The sequence below is a fragment of the Gymnogyps californianus genome, chromosome 4, assembly GCF_018139145.2.
Source record: "Gymnogyps californianus isolate 813 chromosome 4, ASM1813914v2, whole genome shotgun sequence".
Lineage (NCBI taxonomy): Eukaryota > Metazoa > Chordata > Aves > Accipitriformes > Cathartidae > Gymnogyps > Gymnogyps californianus.
In genome coordinates, this window is record NC_059474.1 from 59,401,766 (window position 1) to 59,426,968 (window position 25,203).

The window sequence follows — 25,203 nt, forward strand, 5'->3', positions numbered from 1 at the left end:
GATTCAAGTTTTAAAATTCCTTCGTTGTTTGTGACCAGCTGCAGTTAAATTAATAAAACTTAGAGCTACAAAAATCGCCCCAAGCTAGATGATCAGATGAGGTATATTAACTAGATAAAAATTGTCTGAGTTTGTAGCTGAAAAAATAACCAGAGTTATTATTTGGGTAATTGTTGCATTACAACAAATCTCATGATCATAGTCAATCCGTCAGTTAATAGATGGCCTGAAGTCTACTGTCGCAGTAAGCCTAAAGAATCAACTGCCAAGCAGGGCAGCATCCTGAGGGTTGCTAGTGACCTAGACCTTGAGATGACAGAAGTTCTTTAAAGTACTCTGGTTGCTGTCCTTTCTGTGAAGTTCACATATTGCCAGTGCAGTCATTTTCCAACCACTGCTTTCAGTATGGTTGTCCATTTTAAATAAATAAACAACCGCAATTGAAATGCGATGTGAAATGTGGAAAAAACCCAAAGTAACAACAAGAAAAAGATATTTTAATTTCCCTGCTTTTATTAGAGACTTTTGCTGCGGACTCATGTGACTGTAAAATTCTCTTCCTACAGGCTTCTGGAAAACTGTGGTATTCATAGAGTGTTAAGAATTTTCAAAATACATTCTTTAAAGATTTGTACTAATCGTTGCTAAGTTACATGGCTGCTGATTGTAAAAAAAGGACTAGTGTTCATTTTTGCATGGCTGATAAGAAGGAAGTATTTAATTTTCCGAGCTTCAGATGTTATACCGTGAAATGAGACTCCTTGTCACATGATGGCTAATCCAATCATAATAGCTGGCGACTTTTGTATACACGCCAGGGTGACCAGCGTCCCCGCAGTTCTCACCCCAACTCACAATACCCCAGACATACGCCACATTTTCTGCATCAAAACAGACCAAGGGTCCTCCTGAATCACCTTTGCAACTGTCTATGGAGCCATCATAAGTACCTGAAGCAAAAGAGGAAATAAAGAGGAAGAATAAGTTCATATACAAGCTAGCACACAAAACAGAGCTCAGGAGGTTTTTCAGGTCCATGTCGCTTCCTGACAGATGTTTGCCTAACGGTCACCAGTAAAGGAGGTTCCTAACCTCTTCAGTCTATTACTTCTCATTTCTTTTTAAGTGCAGGGTCTCTCTTTACATTTGTGGCTGGCCCAAATTCTCCTTATTTGCTTTGATGTCAGTGATGTGAGTCTCGTTTTACCCTGTGCAACAGAGAAGAATTCAGCCATATTGCCTATTATATCATTAGAAGTAGCTCGTAAAAAGTGAACAAAAGCAAGAGGAAAAAGGTAAAAAGATTTGTAGGCTGATTCCTTTGGAAATGAAGCTGTTGTAATATGTGTATGCCAACGTGTCTGCCTTTGGTGTCCTCTCTACCTGATAATTCGTTGGCCAGTTTCATCTATACAGAGCTGTACAGAGAGGCAGAGGCCTCAAAATTATTTGCTCTACCAGCTTTATGAAAATAGGTGGGCAGGTACAAGAAGGAGAGCACGTGAATGCTAGGATGGGAAGGAGAGCAACTGTCTGTAAGTGCCCTCACTGCAAGGTTTCGGTCACAGTGTGGACCTTTTGCAACACTAGATAGCGGCCCTGAGGCACAAGTGTGTAGGATCCAATGCTCTTTATAAGTTTCAGTGCTCACGGAACTACTTGTTTGCAATTCAGCAAGTATAGGGCTCGTGAAAAAATGAATTAAGTGAAGGATGTGATATAAACCGACACACTGCTACAGAGCTAGAATATGATTTATGCTTTGTCCTGTATACTCAGTAAAAGTTTATTAATTTCTGACACCCTTACTATACATTTCTGCTTGGTCGATTGACCTAGTATGAAGGAACCCATACTAAGCATGAGTCTCCAAGTTTTAAAAAATGTAACCTCTTTCTTTAATCTCTACATTACTGAGAAAGAGTTCTGTGAACTTTTCAGAGTTGGAATTACTAATCCTATAAAACAAGATTCTATTGCCTTTACTCAGTTTAATTAATATTTGCTTGTATAACTAACTCCTGTGGATACTAGCCCTTAATTCCAAAGTTTGTATTTGCATCAGGGAGGGGAACCTAACCCCAGATACCCCTTTTCTGATGTTGTCCCATGTGATACTGTCTTTGTTCCTTCCTGGTAAAGTATGATCACTTGAAATACATTGAAGACCAAGGAGATAAGTTACAGAACTTGCACAGTAGACAAACCCAGTATCTTATAGATGTCATGCTGAATTTATCACAAATGATTTGGCTTTTATGTCTGGTTTTTACTTTTCTCATTAAGTAGTTTGTTTAAATATTGCCTTTACTTTTTGATTTAAAGAACAGTTGAAACTATCTGCTCTGTAAGTTGAATACTCATTGCTCTTTTAGTCACGTATTTGGCAATACCTTTTGTTACTTGAGAAGCAAAAAATGTGTATTCAGAATCCTTATTTTAGTACTAGGAGTTACAACCAGTTTCCTGGCCAGACTAACCTTAGTTTGAAAAGTTAATCATATTTTTCCTGGGGTGCAGCATGGTAGTAGCAAATGCCTAAGCAGATGAATAGTCACATTCTAGTCAACGGGACTACTAATGTGCTCTAAGACAGGCATTTGCTTAAATATGTTGCTGAATCAGGATCAAATATAGTAAAGGTAGGAAGTTCAGTGGGCTGTAAAGTACTTGTGTATTTAGAAAACATAACTCAAATTGCATGCCGAAATTTGCCCACATAATCATGGACACTTGGCATACTGTCATCTTAACTCTGTTTATAAATAGATATATAATTGTGGATGCATCTAGGCTCCAATGGCTAGCATTTTGCTAATATTGATACTGTGGCAATCGGTTTATTGTCTTTCCCAAGTCTAAAAGATTCCCAGCCAGTATGTCTGACTTTATAAACAGTGGGTTTGATGGTAGAGAAATTATAGTAAGAAAATTGATGCTTGCCTGCACATTCCATTTGTTTAAAAAATCGTCCTGGATACAATTTAGAACAATTCTGAAATAAATTAACATTGCCCCACTTGAGGATATGTTGTTTGGTATAACCTAGAAAAGAAAAGAATAAACTTTTCTGAATTAAAAATGGTAAGTACATATTAGACACTTTTAATATCATAAATTGAAAGTTATATATTTGCTTATCTACAGAATATGATCTTCAATATTATAAACCAGATACCTTAAGCTGCCACTAAGACCCCATATGAATTCCAGTACATTGGCTATATATTTCAAAATAAAAGCAGAGTGGTTTAATTGCACTGTTAAATACAGTGCTTTCATTTTGTGACATTTTCATCCTTTCCCTTTCTTTGTCTTCCTCATTTTTTTTCTGTGTTTTCCATATCAAGGTTTTCAGACATGGGGAAACTGGTATATTGTTTTCTATGAAATGGAGATGTGGCTCTGATCATCCTTGTTACCTTTTTTCCAATTCTACTCTTGTCTTTTTGGGATGAGTGGACCAGATATTGAAGATACAGGTGAACTATGTATTCATAAGGTTAAGGAGATTCTCTGTTTTGTTCTCTGTCCATTTGCTAGTAATTCCCAACTTAGCGTTTGCTTTATGGACTGCTGCTGAGTATGGACAGGAGAAGGCTCACAACCAGTATGCAGTAGCTCCAATGCCAGGCTGTAATCACTGTGATACAAAACAAATGCTTCCCAGATCTTTGAAAGTGTGATTACATTTGGCTTATCTGTCTCTGCGCAACCTTCTCTGGGCTAAACTCAAACACAGCTGAGACAAGATGTGCCGAGTTTCATAACTGTTGGCTGCAGCTCACATCCTCTTGGGTAGGGGACAGAGGATGGGCTGCGACAGTGGGCCACTGTGAGCTACTAACCGCCACTTGTTAAATATCGTTACCAGGTCTCCACAGCTAATATAAATCTTAGATTGGCAAAGGGAACACTTCTTATTGTCAGGGTAGTTTTCAACCAGGGGTGTCTTCCAGATCAATTTACTAAGCGGCTGAAACAGCAGAGGAAGCAGTACAGAAAAGAGAACCAACAGTGATAGCCGAATGCCGAGCCACAGCCTACGTTTTCTGTACTCAGCCTCTTCCGAGTGCTTTGTGCACAACTACTCTTCAGCCTTTTCAAAATGAAAGCTCACCACAAATAGAAAATGAGTGATACAAGTAATACATTCTTGTAGTAAGCACTAAAGCAAATACCTTTCTCTAGTCCCCATCCAGAAACCTTGCATCTGTCACCAGCCTTGAACATATACTCTGACCAAGGGATACAGGCAGGTGTGCTGTACTGCAGGGAGCATTCTCCTTTCCCAAAACCTCTCAGCTCCAGCAGAGCAATGTCATTTTCGTAAGTTGACACATTATAATTTTCATGGATTATCAGTTGTTTTAGACCGAAAGTATCTGTCTCTTTGTCGTACAGTATTGTATCCAACAGTCCAATCCAGACACGGTACAGATGAACTCGATTTGCCCTGGAAAAAAACAGTGAAATAAAACATGTTTTGGTACTTAACACAAGCACTGTACGTTTCAACTAGTTGTAAACTTTTGCATTTTATCAAAGTTCCTCTAGAATAAAAATTAATATTATATACATATAGTATTTATAGTTTCTTTCTGGACTTGATGTCCAGGTTTTTCTGAAGTGTGGCAAATGCAAGGCAGATGACACTTACTGCTGAGTACTGCAACTAATACAGAAAAAAATATTAAAGGCCAGCCTCTGTGTTTAGTGCTGTGACAAAGAGAAAGCAGGCGTTTATGCCTCTCTGATTTCAAGTGAGTGAGCAGATGTGGATGGGATGCTGAGACTGGCAAATCTTCCCTGTCTGCTCTTGCATGTTCTGTGGAATACATGACCCCGGGACATTCTCACGGAACAGATCCTGGACTTCCCCAAGCTAGAGATGGGGAAGAGAGGAGATCCCTTCTATCTCCCTTTCAGGCAAAGTGGTTACAGTGAACCTTACCTGCCTGCCTGGATCTGACTGAAGAATGCCGTGTCTCTTCAAACTCATCATTACTTTTTCATCTTTCTATTCACTGCCAAAATACTCTACTTGCTCTGAATCTTCCCCATTGTTAATGTGGGTGAGTCAGTGTTTTAAATTGTTTTATTCAGTAGGCAAATAGGAATTAGCAAACAGGTAGCTAAGAAAGGCAATAATATCCAAATCAATCTTGCTGCCTTTCAAGAAGAAAATAATTTCCCAGTTTGTTGTTTTTACCTGACACAGTGTGCAGCAGTCAGAATCCAACAGCCACCAATGTAAACCCCTCCACAGTACACTGTTGCACCTTCATTGCCAGTTTCTTTAATTGCCACTTGCCAAGGGAATTCACCCTATTCAAACAACAAACACCCAAATAATGTGAAATCATAATTTGTACTATTTTTAGTGCATAAAGGGAAACGCACTTCTTGGTATCACCTCATCTCCTTGACTATATCTGATTGTAAATAAAAAATCTGCTATGCAGAAATTGTGAATTGGGCTCCATCTGCTGTAAAGGATATATATTCTAAAATGCAGTAATTTTGTTCCATCTTCTGACTTTGTGCGGTTCCTCTTTCCCTCCAGCTTTTTGTCATGAAACCCCTTGTAGCCAGAGAAACAGATGTAGAATCTGACCTGGTATGATTGAGTATAGCATTTTTGACTGTATTCTGTTTCAAAGGCACAAATTTAAATTTCATTTTGTCAGAATTGTTATTTCTAGCTATAGTACTAAGTATTTTGCTGAATCATTTTCAATGTGTACTTGTACTGTAATGCTTAATTTTGCAACTCCATATTTTACTTTATAAATCGTGCTTCTCTTTACTTCCATTCAGTGCAATGCCACTACTACTGCAAAACATGAAATTAGTGTTGTAGCTGATTTTGTTATTTCCGTACATTTTAACAGAAGGACAATAACGCCCATTTAAATTGATGCTGAATGAAGTCATATCTGGTAACGTTTTTTTTTACCTTTCTTGCCGTCTCTCCACCGACGATTCTTTTCCGTCGAGTTAATGTGTGATTTGTAAGACCACAGTGTACTTGGGGAAGAAGTGTCTTTATCATTTTTCTTTCTTTAACAAAAAGGAAAAATGCGTCTCAGAATTCAGGTATCCATTCTCTCTATTGGGAGACAGGTTTATCTTTATCTTGAAAATTTGAGTGCTGTGAATATGCCAGTAGCTGAAGTAGCAGGAAAGCAAAGACCAAAAATTTTGGCATCTGTTTTTGCTTTGAAAATTGCTTGTGTCTTAGCCTCACATTACTTCTGTTCGTTTTCCACTGCTGCATGCATTCAGGCAAATAATCTTAAAGCAGTTCCCCTAGATTTGCTGAGAGTTTACCTCCACCAGTGCCAAAACATGCAGATGTGGGTCCTCAGCCAGGACGAGTTATTACGGCATTCTTGGAATTAGTGGAAAGTGAGACAAATAGTAAGCCCCAGAGTGTACATTACTAAATCACAAAGTCCAAATATCTGAGTGTTCTGGATCTGGCCAGCTGGCTGGTAGTTAGAAAGCCACTAATAAGTGGGTATGCTGCTGTTTTTGGAGGGCTAGTTAGACTTACCTTGATCCATACTGTGATTTTCAGCACCTTTGTCTCTTCCTGTAGTAGAATAACAAAATACTAAAAATATTGGCAACCATTTAAATTTGTTCTATTACTTGAATATATGTTTGTGTGCCAAAATCATGGTACACATTTTAAATGCATAAGGGTAACGCTCTCTCAGCCTGGTGCCTGCTGTTTCCTTTCCTACTAGACACTCTTTCGCTGCCTCAGCCTACAAATGACCTACATCCAGCAGATACTCATTTGTAACTACATGACATCTACTCGGCTTTCCATGCCTAGGGAGCCCTTCTGCAGAGAAACCCTGAGAAATGGCCTTTTTTTGTTTTTTGATCTCTAAAGTGACATTGCATTCTCCTCCACCAGGAAACAAGGAAACAACAGAAATTCCTCCTCCTGCCCCATCAACCTTTTGGAGCTTTCTAAAGCCCAAAGGAGCATTAGGTAATGGGATTTTTTTTTTTTTTTTTTTTTCCCAATTTAGATGATGGTGTTGTGTACTGTGTGCCTCCTTTAACAGGGTAAGGGAGGGTATTCAACATGAGAGGTAAATTAAATGCTTCCTGAATCTGGTTTGTCAGCTTTTATTCAAACAAAATGCCCATTGAATTCAGTTCCTAAATGGAGGGTGAGGGTTGGGTCTGTTCTCATGTTACTGACAGTAATGTTTACATTTGGAGTTCAGTTTACCTTTACCAATTACCATTTACCAATAGTGTTTACTTTTTGGCTGTAGACTTTGTCTCTTATCAGAGCAAAGAAAAACATTCTAATTTCAAAACAAAACAAAATCTTTTCAACAGTGAGGGGAACAGCACAGAAGAATTATTATATTGACAAACTAGTTGAATTCCTCATCTGTGAGGAAAATATTCCTGCCCGCCCTGTCTACACGTGCTTCACAAATAGGGGATACCAGTTTGATAGATGGCCACGTAAGCAAAAGACATAATCTGCCTTAAGCCTCCTAAAACATAATGTTTCTTCCTTCCTTTAGTTTTCTTGCTATTCTTTTTTAGAATGAAAGGGAGGAAAATTATGTAACCTTTTCTTCCTACTATGCATAACGTAACATTGGGAAGACTAATTCTTGCATGCATTTGGGTTTTGCTAATCTGTTAAATAATTTAATAATATGCATTGTGTAGTCTCTAGTTATAATTGAGAAGAATGAAAGGAAAGAAACAAAAACATCTTTCAGAAGGAAACCTGCACAGAGAACTCGAGCTTCATCCTCTCCTGTGAGGCAGTCAATTTCTTTGTTACAGACATTCTTATTGGGAATACAGATATTTGACCGACAGTGGAAACTGTTGTCTCTGCACTCTGTAACACAGGAGAATTACAAATGTAAATCACAGGATCATATGATTCAGCAACCTCGCATAGTTAGAGAGCTTTTTAAAATATAAACACAATATAATATCCATGTTCTGGGGGACTTGGCTGTTCATAAATAGATCACAAAAGCAGGCTCTGTAAGTGTAAAATGAAATGAATACTTGGCTCTCCTCATTTTACAATCTTGAAGTTTTAAGAATTAAAAAATGTGGATCTCTGGTAACAGTTCAGTACTGTACTTCTAGACTTGGTATCACTCCTTACCAGTTTCATCCACAACACATGCCCACACTCAACCTCAAGCAAAGGACCTCCAGTTTTGCCAGCATTACTAATCATCTCAAATGAGGAATTTATGATGCTTGGGTCAAATTCCTCCCCCCCCCCCAAAATCAGAGTTCAAGCTGGCTTTTGGTTGAATGAGCTAAATGCCTAAATGCAGGGTTAGGAATCAAGAGTCCTATTTTGAAGATACTGGATTTAATAACTTACTACTTCTAAAATTCTTGATTATATGAAGTGTTATTATAAACCTGAGAACCCCCTTCCTTTTAATTCTTGTGACCACTTTGTATGTTATCAAAAGCAAAGCAGTGCTTGAATTGATGGCAGGGGTTTTTGAGCTACTTTATAATCTTATGTCAATCTACTATTTAAGGATATATGTCTTTAATAGAAAATAAGATAGTTCTCTAGAAGTATCCAGATATCCCACTATGATCCAAAGACCACTGAACTCAGTTGAAATGCTTCTTTTGATTCCAGGAAGCATTGTTTTCAGCCCATACAGCTGAAACAGCACTATTTTGGTCAAGTGGAATCTCAATAAATGTCCTCTAAATATATGAAGCCACAGGTATTTATTATTTTTTTCTAAAATGCCTGTGACTGTGTTTCCACGATTATCAGATTAAATTTACTGACAATTGTAGAACTACAAAATTAAGGTTATTTAGGGATAGTGATGGGATTTGTAACCCACATTACCGTTTGGCACCTGAAACCCAACTTCAGAAAGTATTCTCCTGCATTCAGGTCATGCTAGATGCATTCCTTGTTTCTAATCAAGATTGTTACAGCTGCAATTGCAGATGCTGAAAGAATGACTGCTCATGAACAAGCAATGTGACAGGAACTGTTCACAGATATTCTATGGATAATCTTGCATTGGTAATAAAGAGAGATCTTACTTTGATTTAAAGATAGATCATTGGAAAAACAGTGTCTTTGTTTAATAACTATTGATTTTTGCCAACTAAAAATACATTTTCATTCTAACATGGCTCATTTTTTTGTATCAATGTTTAACAGCCTCCTAAATAATCCTACTGTATTTCCTCATCCTCTGAGGAAATCCAGATTCTCAGAGATCACTTGCCTGCTTCAAAAAATTGTAATATGCCTAGGTTTTTTGCACTTGCATATACATAAACTATGGTTTGATTGCTTTAATCTAGTGACTTATTGAAAAAGAGACTTTGGCTGTTACATCACTGTAAAAATTCTTTGGGGGTGGTTTTCTGCTGAAATGATTTTGAAACAGCTGAGAAAGAAAGGAAATTATTACCTCTACAGCACAGTTCATCACTTAGGTCTCCACAGTCATTGATTCCATCACAGGTTTTACTCAGAGGAATGCATTTCTTGTTGACACAATGAAACTCATCATCTGAACAAGCTGTGCAAGCATGATGAAAATGAAGTTAGTGTGGAAATGTCTGTAGGTTCACAGCTGCCCACAGAAATACTCTGCTTGCGCATTTTATTCTATCAGCAGTTTGGCCTATTGACAGTAGGCATTCTGGAGCCCAGTAATGTAAATAGGAATCTTTTTTATTGTTTTCATCGCCTTCTCATCAGGCTTTCAATGTGACCACTTATTTTCGTCCTCCAACTTGCAGTAGCCTGGCAAAAAGGAACTTCATTTCTTCTAGACAAGGACTAAACCAGAAATGATCAGTTCAAACCCACTGTAAATGATTCAAGTGATTAAGATGATGGATGTTCCCCCTCTAGAAGGAGGTCATCAAAAGTCTGTGAATTCCTACTTTTGTGGCATAAGAAAAACCTGAGACGATTCATAGCTCTCCTAACCAGCAGCATCTCAGGCTGCTGCTTATCAGTGCCAAAGAAAGCCCACTACAGAGAATAGAAAGCTGTTAGAAGTCAAAACAAGGACTTGATTCCCCTTACATCAGTGAGAAACTGAGGAGTCCCAAAACTCCCCAGAAGACACAAGCAGTTCCGCTATAGTCATGCTTGTCTGGCTACAGTGCTACTGAGTGTCCTAATTGATCTCCCTCATTGACAAAGCAGTGAGTAGGAGGTTGTCACCTGTCTCCTCACCAGTTAACCCGGGAGAGACAAGACTTGTGGGATACAATACAGCTTGGTACCCTTGGAAGGGATGGGCGAACAAACAGAACCATGGGTGAAACATATTTACTTTTGGGAAATATCTGTAAAAATACTTGAGAAGCAACAGTGATTTTCCAAACTCATAAACTCAAGACTGTCTTGACTCAAGACTGCCTCAATTGTCTTAAAGTCTGCAAAAGGATTATTTAAAAAAACCAAAAGGTTTCAGTGGAGGTTTGCTGTGGCTGAGAGTTCAGCAAACTAGGTCCTAATTATTTAAAATAAACTTAAAATGTAAGAACCCCAAATAGATATAAAACTAAAAAACCTACTAACCTCTGAGATTTTCATGGCACTGGAGGCTAACAAATCCCTCATTACTATCTCTTGATTTCATCTCTATGTGACATTCAGCAAGACTTGTCTCTAGGCCCCTGCAAGTTATTTGCAGACAATGCAATGAATTTGAGGCAGATTTTGTGATGCTGGAACTGGCTTGGTAATATTCAGCACCTCTGTGAAGATACAAATAATAATAACAAATTATATCATTTCACAATGGATTGTCCACTGCTTTTATTGTTTAGAATTTATATGATTTTCCTGAGTGCTAAAGCGTTTCGGTCATGGCTAAGAAAAAGAGCAGACTTCCCATAGAATCGTCTAGGGATAAGTAAGAGATGTTTACTTTCGAAGAAAAAGTAAAACAAAGTGCTAATTTTTGCACGTTGCTGCATAAAACTGTTCGTAAATCCATATGTAGCTCTATGACAGTCACTGTGTATCATGATGGATAGAAAAGTCTCCTTACATAGCAAAACTTGTAAGCTCGGATCTCCATCTCCGTGTGGTCGCAGGTGAGCCATAATTTGGAAACCATCCTGCATGGGGTCAGGTATCCTTGATGTCATCAAAACCAATGCATATTGAGGAGGCTCAGGCCACTGCAAGGCTGGGATTAATAAATTTTATCTCCCTTGGTTTTACCTGAGCGGTATCCTCCTAACAGTGGATGTGTCCCCTACCTTAAAGAAATATGGATCGAGTAAATAAGTAACTAGAGAGGCTTACAATGGGACTCCAGGGCTGAATGCTCTGTCCCAGGACAAACTCTTCTCTGCTATCTAAAGAGATACTGATCAGGACTAGGAAATACTTGCTTCTCACCCAGAGGGGACAATCTAGGGCACTGCAATAGCATTTTTAGTCTTCAGGTAGCGTTGGGGAGGCAGCTGTACCTGACTAAGTTAAATTAGTTGTATATGTATAAAATTATTATGTACAGGATATAGAGTTGACTCTTTATGAGGAGCTGAATGTCCAACTCAGGTCATCAGTGGGGTTGCAGGAAAAAGAACAAGCTCTGTGTGGCTTCAGCCATCCCTGGGGCGAAAGCAAGCAATGGCAGCGGAGGCAGGGGGTGAAGAAAAAAAACATGTTCTGGTTCTTGTTAGTCTGGCTGGTGCGAGTGGCAAAACAGAGCTGTACCCTGTTGTCGGCTATCGTAAGAAACTTTTCTCTGCATGCAGGTTATTGCTCAGAGCTACTTGGGGATGGTCCATCTATGCACTTCCCCTTACACAGACCTGAGAGAAAAACTCTGCATTGGTCTTCAGCTTTATTTTAAAAGTAAAACAATTATGGTTTGTATAGTTGTAATCTGTAATAGAACACAGAGATCTATGTTTTGGCTTTCACTCTCAGGTGTCAGAGTTAAGAAGCTTTATCAGAATATCGTAGCCAATACATTGTTCATGAGTTTTCTGTCTTAACTGTTGGCTGACTGAGACTGACACTTACGTAAGCATCACTACTTTTTCAGATCTCTTGCAGTTATCCAGAGATAAATCCCCCAAACTTACGATTCAAAGCCAAGGTGCTTGCAAGCCACGTTTGCTTCATTCATAGTCCACTCACGATCACATACAAAAATGTCGTTCTGTTGATTCACAGGTTTTACTCGAAGCAAACTTGAATCTCCATGGCCCACAGAGATTGAAAATGTTACTTAAAAAAAAAAGAGAAACAAAAAAATTTCCCCAAATAAAATCATATTATATAGATGTATCTAGTGGAAAGACAGCACAGAAACAAATCAGGACTAATTTTGTATTGACAGCCAAAGTTCATATGGAAAGAACAGTAGATTGGGAATCAGAAGCTTCAGGTATTATTCCTGATTTTTCTGAGGATTGTCTTTGTGGCTTTGAGCCTGCCACTTTTTCAAAATATACCAGTTTCAGGACAAATGAGGGTAGCTCCTACCACGTAAGAGTACTTGGAGGTCTACCGAGGAAAGGTTGCATCTTAGTTTAATGACTTTCATTAGAGGACTTTTGATAACCAACCAGTTACACTTCAAGTGAGATGGCCAGATCCTGCTTCTACTACCTGTGTAGCAAAACTTCCGCTGTTTACAGTGGAGTTAAAGCCCTCAGCTCCACTTAGTGAAGCCGTATAGAGAGCGCACCAGGAATACACGGAGGCTCTCTGAATAGTGGAATAGGCAGAACTGAACTTTGCCACCCTGAGGGCGATGGGCTGAGCTGCTGCTTCTGGTACTGGGACAGAGACTGGGCAGGAGAGCCCTGGGCCCTGCTTGCTGCTCCTGCTGCGTTCGGTGGAGGTGGGCCTGGAGCACAGGTAGGAACAGCAGCTGCTACTGCTAAAAGAGGCCACCCGCCTAGTTGGCAGGAGGCATTTCTCCCGGCACTCAGGCGGAGGTTGAGCTGACAAAGCAGCTTGGCGCAGCCTAAAAAGCAGGTGAGAACACACAGCTGCTTGTCAGTGCACAAACCGTCACTGGTTTGCAGGGCAATAGCTTTCTGTTTTGATGAAATCCACAGCGTGAAGATGATTGAGGTGAACATGGCTTACCTTCTCTCCATGCACTCCCACACACACCTCAGCAGCTTGACTCCATTCCTTGGGCTCTCGCTCCTGTGAGCTCTGTCCCTCTCCAAAAGATACCCTCTCTGCTAATGTTCTCAGCAGGCCCTCTCCCGCTGTGCCTCCCACCATAGTCAACACCCTGCTTGGAAACCTTTGAGCTCTTTCCTATGTCTATTTCTTCCCTTTCTACGTGATGATTTGAGCAACCTAGTAGCAGCAGGGTGACCTGGGCCTGTCAATCACTTTATTTTTATGAAAATCAACAGATACTGCCCGTTTTCAATGACTTCTCATTTTATGTTTCATGTTCTTACTAGTGCAAGGAAATGAACAGACTTTCTGAGCTGTGAATGGTAAGCATCTCCTTGGCCACAAATGACTGACTGATACATTTTGGAAAAAGAGGTGTTAATACCTTCAGACATGCATTTTCCCTTGTGCAGAAACTTTGCTTCGGGACGTTGACACTCATAGCTCTTTAGGTGACAGTAAGTATGGAAGTACTTTCCATTGGTAGAACAAACTGAAGAGCCATTCTTTGGGCACTGGTAGGGAAGCTTACAAAGGCATTTTCCCTCCACGCATCGTTCCCATGGGTGACAAAAAACTTTCTGACAGGACTTGTGTGTGTGTTGTTTGCTTAAGCATTCTCTTATGAGGTATGTGTCTTGCTCAGCTGGCTGGGCAGGCTTAACCTGCTGAAACTGGTTTTCTTCAGCATTAGATGCTGCATTCTGCAAGGCACAAAATAAAAAAAAAAAAAGGGAGTAAGACTAGGAACTGCACCAAGAGTTCTGCAGATCCCTTTACTGATCTCAACAAAGTGTTCATTCATAAGCCTTTTCCTATCTTGCGAGCACCAATGTGCTAAATATCATTTATAGTGTTTATTTCCTTGTCTTTGGCCACCTCATCTTTCTCAGTTTTTCTGAACTTTTTTTTTCTTTTTGGATCATTCACCTGGTGTGATCTTCACTCTTACTGGTCTCCCACAAACTTTATACTCTTTACTCTTCAAACATCAGCTGAAGTGCACAGCAGATTATAAACATTTTTAAGCCAATGGTTTATAACACACCACAGCAGTGGGATTGTAAGCAAATCAAAACGTAAGGAGACTTAAACACCAGAAAAATAAAAATAGCAACTTGGTTTTTTCTGAGACTTTTATTGGCTTGGTTGGCTTTGAGTTTAAATATCACCTGTAAATATTTATGAATTACTTAGAAGCAAATAAAGAAATCTAAAATTATTTGTTTCACCGTGTGACTGCTAAAGTAACAAGTATTTTAAAGAAATTTGAAAATTAAGTGCCCTTCCTTATGAGCTCTTTTCCTGTATCTTGCACAGCAGTGGATTTGCAGTGTGGTTGCTGGTCATGACTGGACTGCAAGTACAGATTCTGACCCTCCGTCCGACTGCCTCCAGGTGAGTGACTCTGCACCTGCGTTTGTGCAGCTCTCTGGTGACTTCGTTGCTGGCCGAGTGGTTTTGCTTACTAACATCTATGGGTAGGAAGAATGTCGAAACACGAAAAATATATATGGATGGCCTTTGCATAAAAATGGGAGAGAAAAGTTGGTCCTCAAACGTGATTTATCAGCTTTGACTGTGTCAACTGAATCAACAGAGCTGAAGTTTAAAGTTCTCATGAAGAAATCCTGGCCATAGTACAGTCAGTGGCGATGTTGTTGGGGCAGAATTTAATCCAACAAACCACCTTTTAACGGTTGTATAATCTTATTAAATTCCTCCTGCTGTTCTCAGGTCAGTAGAATCCAAACTGAGCCAGATCCGGCTTGGCATAACTCCCATACAGTACTAGGCGTTTCTCCTGAATAGGAACAAAAGGTGCTGATTTTTATCTAAGGGTTTCTCTAAAAGACTCGGGGGCATGCTGAACGCTCAGCCCAGATGGGCTTTCTGGCACACTTCTGCCAGAAGAGATTCCGCAGCAAGCCTTCAGGCAGTACGATATACTGTGTTGCCACGTTAGAAGACTGTAATCTCATTTCTCAAAAAAAAAGGGGGGAGGGGGGGGCAGGGAAAATTGCAGCACCTTTCTGTGGTCAACCACGCTTGCAAATTGGGTTTAGGATAGGATCACGATTAAAATCTTTTCCAGAAGCCTGTTAGCATAAACTCCAGATAGAATCAATACATGAAAGAGAAATAGCAAGCTTCAAACATTCAAGCTGGGCTAAAACAAATGTATGAAACACAAATACTATGAAAGGAAACTTTAAAAAGTTAACTTTTTGCTTTTACAACAATAAACTGCTTTTTAACTGTTTTTTTTTAAATAAATTACTGCTACCACAATAAAATAAATTCTTACCTTTGATCCACAAAAACAAAAAAGAGACAAGAAAACCAAGAAAACTGGGACCACTGGCATGATGAGATTTTATCTGTCTTTGTAGACAAATTCCTCTGGCTGGGATTCTTTTGAATGTCTGTTGTTAGATTTGTGTTTAATTTTTAACCATTAGTAAAATATTTTAAAGTGTTTAGAAATAAAGTACAGGAGCCTCAACTATTAACTGATAAATTTGATCTCTCCAAAAGGATCCCGCCTCAACTTGACTGGTTTTACGCTAAGTACAAGATGAGATAACAAAAGCAAAGCCCTTAAAGTAAATGATTAAAAGGAAGTACTTATTAAGGATAGGCATTTCCTTTCTTTTGCCAGAGGAGACTGATCGAATCATCACGCTGGTTCTCCTGATTGTAGGCATTCATCTTTGCCAGATTATTGTAAAAGATAAATGAGGTTTTATCTAAGAGATATGTATGTCTTCATATATATGGAGAGAGAGAAACACTCACATCCATGTAACGTCCCTTATATACTCAGCTGGATTACCAGCTCATGTTACACGATTCGTATAGAGAAGCTTCAAGTATTTGACAAATGCCTGAAGGACTCTTCTGAGAGTCGGTTTCCAGGAACACGCTAACGAAAGCCAGCAGAACCAAACCCCGCACCACGGCGCGGTCCGAGGGGCGGCAGCAGAACTGCTCTCCCGCACTCGGGCAGGGGGGTCGCAGGGAGAGGCACTCGCCCTCCCCGGGCCGGGGAGCCAGTCAGCGCGCAGTCACGCCGGCTGCGGGAGCTCAGAGCACCGCACCCCTGCGCTCGGACCGAAACCAAGGCTCTGGTCACGGGCGCAGACGCGTGTCCATCGGGAGCCGACCGGAGCGTGGGACGAGAACAGCCGAAGCGGTGGCCGACAGCTACAACGACGCTGTCACCTCAGCTGCTACAACCTGCGCGCCCGCAGGTGCGGGGCCCAAGGGCCTCCGGGCCGGCAGGGTACACGCTACCGGTGCGGGGTACACGCTACCGGCGCAGAGGCGGCAGCGGGGCGCGCCGCCAGCTGAGACGCACGCCGTGCCGGGGGGCGGGGAAGCCCGCCCAGCTGGGAGGCGGCTCTCAGCGCCGCGGCTCCCTCCGGCAGCCCGCTGTTTTACACGGGGAACCCGTACTTGCGAGCGGCGCGGGTTGCCGGGCGGGCCAGCCGTCTGCCCCGGCGACAGCGGCGGCTGCCGCCGCTCGCTTAGGACGCCAAGGAGCTGCGGCGTCCCGGGACGATGACTTGCTTTGGGCTCCTTTTGCGACGGTGCCGGTCGGAGGTGCCGTTTCATTTACGGCAGGCAGCCTCGTTTCCGGCGGCGTGGGCGGTTTCCCGGTGGCGGTGCGCGCTGCTGACGCAAGCGGCCGGCGGCGGCAGCAGAGGGGACCGCGCGCACGTGGAGGTACGCCATGTGCGGGGAGGTCGGGCTCGAGACGCGCGTGCGGGGGCACGCGGGAAGGGGGACAGAGCCGTTAGCGGCCGTTGGCCATTCCTCAGCGCCCGGGCGCGGGCTGCGGGCGGGGCCGCCGCCGCTCTTCCTGCCCCGCAGCCCTACGGGCCGGTGGCAGCCCTGAGGGAGGGCCGCGCCGGCTGCGGGCGGGGGCCCGGGGGCGCGGGGGTGGGCGCCCTTCGCGGGGATGCCCGTGCCCAGACTGCAGGCGGTGCCCCGTGGGCCCTGTGAGGTGCCTGGGAAAGGCGCTGTGGATGTGCGCCGAGTGTGTTCTCGCTTTGTGCCGCTCCTTCGCAGGGCTGGGGCTGGAGAGTTGCACAGTCTTCTCCTGGGGCTGGAGAGTGTCACGTCCAACCCTCATACATAGGAGTGAAAAACATGCCGTCACTGCTAGTCGCTTTTTACAGGTAGGCGTTGCAGTGGATGACGTCTTAGGTGTAAACTTGATTTTTCGTGTGCCTACATGTTTTTAGCGAGGACTGAAACGGATAACCATTAAATTAACAGACAAGGCTGTCGGGAGACTTTAATTTGTATAGCAAATCAAATGTGAAATATCTTTTACATCTTAACTGATTTCTGTCTACAATTTAGGAGGCAGTAGAGAATGTCTTTTCGTGGAAGAGGAGGTGGCTTCAGTCGTGGAGGAGGTGGCGGTGACAGAGGTGGCTTTAATCGTGGTGGGCGAGGTGGCTTTGGACGGGGAGGTGGACGAGGAGGCTTCAACAGAGGCGGATATGACCAGGGGCCTCCAGAAAGGGTAGTTTGTAAGTTACATGAAGAGATTATATTTATTTAATTTAGAACAACTGCTCCAGATCTTTAGCTTGTTTGTTCTTTATTTCAGTATTGGGAGAGTTCATGCATCCATGTGAAGATGACATTGTTTGTAAATGTAAAACAGAAGAAAACAAGGTGCCTTATTTCAATGCCCCAGTGTATTTGGATAATAAGGAACAGATTGGCAAAGTGGATGAAATCTTCGGACAGCTGAGAGATTTTGTATCCTTCAGAAAAATGTGTGACGTACCATATTTGTTTTTTAAAGACTGATTGATTATTAAATGGAATTTCTCTAGGATTTTAGAATGGTTCAAGGCTTGGCTACCAGTTAGACGTGAACAGTCACAAGTCTAGCTGCAACTGTTGGTGTCAGTAGGTGCTTCATTCACATTAAGTGCTTATCTTAAAGCTTTTCCAGTATGACAGAGTACCTTATGTCAGGCAGAGGTGTTCAGTCAGTACCAGTACTGGCAGATGTCTTTTGGATCCATGGTGGTTTGAGATGTTACTTTTTCTAGCTATCTGAGCAAATTTTCTGCTATAGGTTACTCACCTGTAACAGAGTTGGATCAAGGGAGCGGGGGTTTTTTTTGTGCATTAGGGGACGTTGCTCATGCTCCAGCTTATTACTTAATTACAAAGGTGAGTTTGTGCTAGGATGTCCTATTGCTCGTTGTCCAGGTTATTACTTAAACTGCCAATAAAAGTGGGCTTGTGCTAGGACGTCCTCTTGCAAAGCAAGCTCGTTGAGACAGAGGCACTGGGTCCATTCTGTTGTCACTGCCAGATTGACAGAATCCATGACAAAAGTGGGACAACGGGGGGAGTAATCCTGTAACATGGCAGAAAGACTTAGCCTGTGTTGGTTGGTTGAGCATCGGTAGCTAGCTGCATGCATTTTCCTCTCCCACATTAAATGTAAAGTAAAATGTGCAGGTTTAAATCACTCTCACGATCTGAATGTATTAACTTGCAGATTTACTTTTTGTATCAGAATTATTTGAATTTCAGAAACTTATTTTCTTCCTACAATAACATAGTAAGAAAAGATGTTAGTGGATTTTGCAGCTCCTTGCTTCCCCATTTAATCATGAGTTTTAATTAAGCAGAGTTGGCCAGCAGCTCTTTTTGATCTTGCCTACTGGAGAGCCAAAGGATTCGTGCAAGACTGCATGTGGGGTTACGGAGAGTGTCTGCCACCTCACTGTAGGATGAGGCTGGGCACGTGGTTGGTCCAGCAGTCCCTGCTGGCTCTTATCTTTCCACAGCCAGGCAGTTGTACCACCCAGAAGCAGCAGCACTAGCAGAGCCCCTGCAGCACGTAAATTGTTCTAGATAAGCCTTGAGGTCACCCTGGGGCTAAAGGGGTCGTCACTTGCCATACAAATTTGTTTCTTTACAGTTATGTTTTTATGTACTCTTTCCACTGGTATGTTCTTCCTTATGCCTTAATACATGGAAGGAAAAAATGATTTTACCACAAAATACCATATTTGTAACTATGAAAAAACCCTGAGAAAAATTGGAAATAGTTTCTCCTGATCTCTTAATTGTAATTTTTCATTTGTGGTGATGATGTTTAGCTTCATTTATAAAATACTAATTTAGAAAATGTCTGAATGTGCTTTTCATATAATAGTCAAAATCGCAATTTCTAATGTTTTATTCCTGCTATGTTCCTTAAAGAAACTAACAGTATTTTTCAGTGAAACTGTCTGAGAACATGAAAGCCTCTTCATTTAAAAAATTGCAAAAGGTTAGCCAATCTCTATAACAGAATTTTGCTGTATGTCATCAGTTAATCTACTCTGTCATCAGATAATAATTGCTTTATTAAGGTTTTAATCAGTTTACAAGCTAGTTGTCCTTTGTAAACATAAGTGTTCATTTCCTCTTCCTTTCCACTTTTCTATCTGCCACATTCTTCCTTCTCCCTGCCCCGCAAAAAAAGATGTAACAAATGAAACTCATGCAAACATCATCTATATTTTAATAACTTTATAACCGTGATTTATTTCTTGCATGCTTTCTTTATTTGGCTATTTGCAGAGGACAATTTGACATAAAGGGTTAAGACCAAATTGTGGATATTTGTAAAGGGAGATATTAATGTGCTCTTTAGCCTTGGTATTTTCAAAGCCTAATGGAACTCTCTTCCTACAGTTTTACATTGATCCAGCAAAGCTGCTACCCCTTCAGAGATTTTTGCCAAGGCCACCTGGAGAAAAAGGTGCTCCCAGAGGAGGTGGTAGAGGAGGACGTGGTGGTGGACGTGGAGGAGGACGAGGCGGTAGAGGTAAGATCCCAAGAATGGAAGCTGCAGAATGTTGGGGTTTTTTGGTGTGGGGTGGGTTGTTTGGTTTTTTTTGGTTTGGGGGTTTTTTTTGGTTGGCTGTTTGGGATTTTTTTTTTTTTGTAAAGCTGCAGTTGAGTACTTGAATATCAACAGTTGTATTGCAAAGAAAAATGTTATGCATATTTCTGTTTGATGACTCAATGGAAGAGACAGTGATATCTTTCCAATGGCAAGACCTAGGCTTCTGTAGCTAGCTAAATAACAGCTTCAAAGCATAGGGAGGAGAGTGTGCTGATTTATAACAAAGACAGAAAGCGTGACTACTAAGCAAGCTTGTGGTAAAAGGTTGTAGATAATACACACTCAAAACTGGCAGTGAAAGCTGTATTTTTAGTATGTTCTAAGAGTCTAGTTTGGAGAAAATACTTGAAATGCAGTGTTTGAGAGAGGGGTGAATGACCTGGTAGAACTCATCCTTCTTTGCTTTTTGAACATCATCTGTGATGTACTACTCAATTAAAGTTGAAGTTAATTTTTTCTTACATCCCAGTTTCTTTCCTCTTCTCCCTACCCTGCCGCTTTGCAGCGAGGCACAAGTGTTTCAAAGTTTTTTGTTTTGTTTGTTTTAATGTTCTGTTGAGTTGTGATTAATTAATTAATTAATAGTTGTAATTATTTTTTTGCTCTCATGAAAGAAGTGTATCGTGGAGTTTTGTTAGTGTCTTTAGTATTTTGAACATTGTATACCAGATATTAAACAATACCTCAAATGCTGCAGATGGTCCCTAGAAGAGACAAGCTACTAGTAATTGACCTAGTAGCTGTCCAGCAATTGACAGTTTCTGGTTTGTTGTTCTTTTTCTTTCAGAAGCTGTCAATGAAATAAGTTGTTACGCATAACAAAGACTTTATATGCTCTTCAGAGTGTAATTTCTTTCCTATGTTTAGGAGGATTCAGAGGAGGAAGAGGTGGAGGAGGAGGAGGAGGATTCAGAGGAGGAAGAGGTGGAGGAGGAGGAGGATTCAGAGGAGGAAGAGGTGGTGGAGGAGGCTTTCGGGGTGAGTGTGCAGTTTTTACATTTCAGTAATAAGAATGGCTCCTGGTTTCTAAAGCTTTTTAAAAAATACAACACTTTAATATTAATATCTTATAGTTGTTTATAGTTTTATGCAAAAAGTTTCTGTGCATCACAGTAGCTAGCTTAAACTGAAGCACAGTATTCTGCATTTTTTGGTGCTTGTGTAAGACCATGCTGGTTTTTTGCATTCAGAAAGGACTGTGAGAACAGATAACGATGATAAATTATTTTATTCTGTCAACTCATTTATTGTTATGCATATAATTTATTTGCTTTAAATGCATCTAAGATGTGAATTGTTTGGTGTATTTTTCTTCCCTCTTAAAATAGGAAGAGGATATTAAAAATGGAGCCACGAGTATCTCCCCACTGTCTTACCATATCACCTGCAGAAGTGAAGAACAAGGAAAAATTTTTGTAAAGGACCCTGAAAAAGTTCTTTTTATAAAGAACTTGAAGCTGTAAAATGACAATTATTTTTACACTTAATGACTGTTGATCAACACATGAGGAGAGCATAGCCCCAAGCGAAGAACTGAAGACTGCTCAGAATATACTTGAACTGTTTTAACTAAGGCAGGATTCAATGTTATTCTTAAACTGTTTGTTTCTGACAAGTGACGTAGTCAATGCTTGACTTCATGTTGGAGTTTGGAGTAAACAATCAATTGAACTGTTTTTTCAAAAAACCCTACGGTTCGCTACATGCACATTCGTCAGTATGAACCTGTTACCTATGTGTGACTGATCCCTAGTTTTCGTCCTTTTTTTATATTGAATCTTGTGGGTTGCTCTAAAGTGGATTGCTCTAAAGTGGACATGCTGTTTAAACAACCTTTGTGAACCTTTTTATACAAACTAAACTTCAAAATTTTGTGTTGATAGAATTTTTTTATACATAATAATGTATAAAAGGAAAGGAAGATAGCAAAGGGTATTTTGTGGATTTTTCTGTATCAATCTCAGTGAAAGCCAAAGGCATTAAGACATGTTCTTCTTAGAAGCTGCTATCTAATGAATAAGACAAGGTTAATACTATTCTTAAGTCACCTAATTGTATCTAATTACACTGATACTAAAATTGCTAAGTGTTTTTAACTGCCCCCACCTCCCCCTTAGCCTGTTTCTCTTGAGGTTTTGATGTCCTGGCACCACGCCTCTGGTGCTCTGAGCTTGCGTTGGGCTAAGATTAGATAGCCCATCACAGGGCTCCTCTGCACACAGTGCTTTCAGTTAAGTATTGCTTAAAAAAGGCATGAAAAAATCTGCACGAGTCTTTGGTCTCTTTAATTGGATGCATTATGAGGATTGTTGAAAAGCTAGTAAATGTCTCTTCTTAAGGACAGAGGAGAACAGGGTGCCTCTCTACTCTTTAACTTTGGGAATAGAATAGAAAAGTAGAATCTCCCTGGATTTCATCTGGAGACAGGAGTCTGTTCACAGACTCTCATACCAAGCCCTTTTGAAGAGGGATCTGTAGAGTAATCTACATGAAAGTATTTTGAACATCCTGTTCAATGTGGAAAGAAGTACATATCAGAATTGGTTGTACTGTTATACTTTCTAATTAATGAATGCAGTAACAGGCAAATGAGTTATATTAGCCTTCTGATTAATAAAAAGAAACAGGTAATTTGTCAGCACCAGGATTGGACAGTTACTGGTCATTTTAACAAACATGATTGTTAGTTTGAATAATCTCTGGAACAAAACTTGAAACAAGGTAGCAAAACAAATGTTCAAGAATTAAGTCTGAACAGATGCTGCATAGGATAATAGATAAAAGTGTTCTTCAGCTTAAAAAAACCAACCACAGAACATTGGAATTTCTCCTAGATCTGCTTTTCTAAGAAACTGAGTCTATTGTTCAACCGCAGCACAATCAGATATTGAGGGATGCTGATTATTTTCCTGCTATTGCTACAGACTTAACTTTAACCAAGTCGGTTAAATCCAGACCTCTGAAAATGTTTGGACTTTTGTTGCTGTGTATTGCTAGGCCTAAGTGACTTAGGGCTCTGACTTGAGGCATTGTAGAGTTGCCCTTTATCTAGACAAAATCCTATGCAAGTCGTCACATCTCCGGCATACCGCATTGCAGTTGAACGATACTAACCTGCAGTGAAACTGGAATTGTCATTGCTTTTGTCATATTTGTAATTGCATCCTCTGCTGTGCTGTATTTCTTCACTGATGCTTCAGTAGCTAGTTGTGGGTAGCTGACTTAGATCTTTCCTTGTTCTTCTGGCTTTGGAAGACTAACATAACACAGTCCTCACTCTTATACCCAAATTCATGCTCTGCTTTGCTATTCTCACTGCATGCTGTAGGGACATACTTTTCCCCAGGATATCAGAAGACTGTACTGCCATCACCTTTAAGTTGCATGGTGTGACGGCTGATGTTTCAATTGCATGAAGTACCATCTTGCAGCCCAGGACAAGAAGCGTATGCTTTGCATCTCACAGCAGATGGAGCAGTGAGTCAGCCTGAAGCTGTTGCAAGGCCAAAGCAAAGACTTTTACATCTGTGTGTGGAGGGGTTAAAGAACAATATCCACTGCAACTCTAGAGGGAAGACTGGCCTCTTGAGTATAGGGAACTGGATTGCAGTTACAGCTGAGAAATGCACAAGGAGCATTATGGCATGCCCTACAGATAAAAAAAATCTTGGATGGGATTAACACAAATATCCAGAGAAAACTTACAATCTTAGATCTTCGTGGAGGTTGTAGGATGTTCAGATGCTGATGGAAGAATGTCCTTAGTGATTGGGTGTGAAATGAGCTGCCATATGAGGAAGCAGTGTCTGGACCTGTCTGCCATGTGGTTGTTGAGGTTTAACCCCAGCTGCAACTAAGCCCCACACAGCTGCTCACTCACTCCCCCCCAGTGGGATGGGGGAGAGAATCAGAAGGGTAAAAGTGAGAAAACTCATGGGTTGAGATAAAGGCAGTTTAATAGGTAAAGCAAAAGCTGCGTACACAAGCAAAGCAAAATGAGGAATTCATTCACCGCTTCCCATCGGCAGGCAGGTGTTCAGCTGTCTCCAGGAAAGCAGGGCTCCATCATGCGTAACCGTTACTTGGGAAGACACACGCCATCACTCCAAATGTCCCCCCCTTCCTTCTTCTTCCCCCAGCTTTATATGCTGAGCATGACGTCTTATGGTATGGAATATCCCTTTGGTCAGTTGGGGTCAGCTGTCCCAGCTGTGTCCCCTCCCAGCTTCTTGTGCACCCCCAGCCTCCTTGCTGGTGGGGTGGTGTGAGAAGCAGAAAAGGCCTTGCCTCTGTGTAAGCACTGCTCAGCAGTAACTAAAACATCCCTGTGTTATCAGCACTGTTTTCAGCACAAATCCAAAACATAGTCCCATGCTGGCTAGTGTGAAGAAAATTAACTCTACTCCAGCCAAAACCAGTACAGTGGTGATGCCTATTTTTTTTCTTTTTTTCCTTCCCCATTCTGGGGAAGGATCGTGTTTGTGGCAAGGCCCATCCAGTCCTTGTTCTGCCTTGCCTTCTCTGTGCCATGGCATGACCCTACCCTCCTAATGCAAGTAGTTGGTAACTGTAATAGATGAAAATTCAGTGTCTTAAAAAAATTAAGATGACATGTCTCGTCTGCAGTGTAGTGCTGCAATGAACTAAAATACAGGTTCTCTAATTTTATATGACACCTTCCTCTCTGTCTTGAACTTCTTATTCAAATCCTAGCTGTGATTCTGTCACTGTGCTCCTGATCCTAGTAAGTGAATTGTTCGAGTTTTATATATGTGCTTACAGATATCCTAGGCTTTTTCTGCAGAGAATGGAAAGGTGGGCTCACCAGCACCCTGACAGAAATAGGTATGTTGGCAGAAATGGGAAGTTTCGAGTAGCTGTAGTGTCTGGGGAAGAAAAGTCACAGTGCAGTCTGAAGTGAGGGGGGTGGGGGGAAGGTGTTAGTAGCACCGTAGGCTCTCGATGACAGTTTGGTGTTCCCTGGATTTCCCCTCACTGGCAGCCTTTGGGGCAAATGGCTGGGCCACCTGAAGAATTTCTCACCTGCCACCTGCTCCAGCAGCCCAAAGGGGGTTGCTGT

At 41.2% G+C, this 25,203-nt stretch overlaps 2 protein-coding genes across 2 annotated transcripts; one reads left to right on the plus strand and one right to left on the minus strand.

Annotated features, from left to right (window-relative positions):
- Positions 1–732: 732 nt before the first annotated feature.
- CFI (complement factor I) lies at positions 733–15,605 on the minus strand. Its single transcript, XM_050896246.1, has 12 exons — positions 15,495–15,605; positions 13,572–13,890; positions 12,127–12,271; positions 10,601–10,779; positions 9,474–9,584; positions 7,775–7,891; positions 6,560–6,598; positions 5,960–6,063; positions 5,213–5,328; positions 4,182–4,456; positions 2,944–3,045; positions 733–950 (listed from the first exon to the last, which is right to left on the minus strand). The coding sequence occupies exons 1-12, from the start codon at positions 15,552–15,554 to the stop codon at positions 733–735; spliced, it is 1,785 nt and encodes a 594-aa protein (XP_050752203.1). The 5' UTR covers positions 15,555–15,605.
- Positions 15,606–17,245: 1,640 nt separating this feature from the next.
- On the plus strand, positions 17,246–22,755 carry GAR1 (GAR1 ribonucleoprotein). The gene is made up of 7 exons (XM_050895953.1): positions 17,246–17,370; positions 17,558–17,730; positions 17,811–17,965; positions 19,443–19,502; positions 19,910–20,042; positions 20,991–21,101; positions 21,452–22,755. Exons 2-7 carry the CDS (start codon positions 17,571–17,573, stop codon positions 21,463–21,465), a joined length of 633 nt encoding a protein of 210 aa, XP_050751910.1. The 5' UTR covers positions 17,246–17,370; positions 17,558–17,570; the 3' UTR covers positions 21,466–22,755.
- Positions 22,756–25,203: the final 2,448 nt, after the last annotated feature.

Coding starts and splice junctions, on each gene's coding strand:
- CFI (XM_050896246.1), bottom strand. CDS start 15,554: ATGCCAGTGGTCCCAGTTTTCTTGGTTTTCTTGTCTCTTTTTTGTTTT. Junction 6,599..7,774: donor AGCTCGAGTTCTCTGTGCAG/GTTTCCTTCTGA, acceptor ATTCTACTACAG/GAAGAGACAAAGGTGCTGAA. Junction 4,457..5,212: donor ACTGCTGCACACTGTGTCAG/GTAAAAACAACA, acceptor GTTTTTTTCCAG/GGCAAATCGAGTTCATCTGT.
- GAR1 (XM_050895953.1), top strand. CDS start 17,571: ATGTCTTTTCGTGGAAGAGGAGGTGGCTTCAGTCGTGGAGGAGGTGGC. Junction 17,731..17,810: donor GCCTCCAGAAAGGGTAGTTT/GTAAGTTACATG, acceptor TCTTTATTTCAG/TATTGGGAGAGTTCATGCAT. Junction 20,043..20,990: donor AGGAGGACGAGGCGGTAGAG/GTAAGATCCCAA, acceptor TCCTATGTTTAG/GAGGATTCAGAGGAGGAAGA.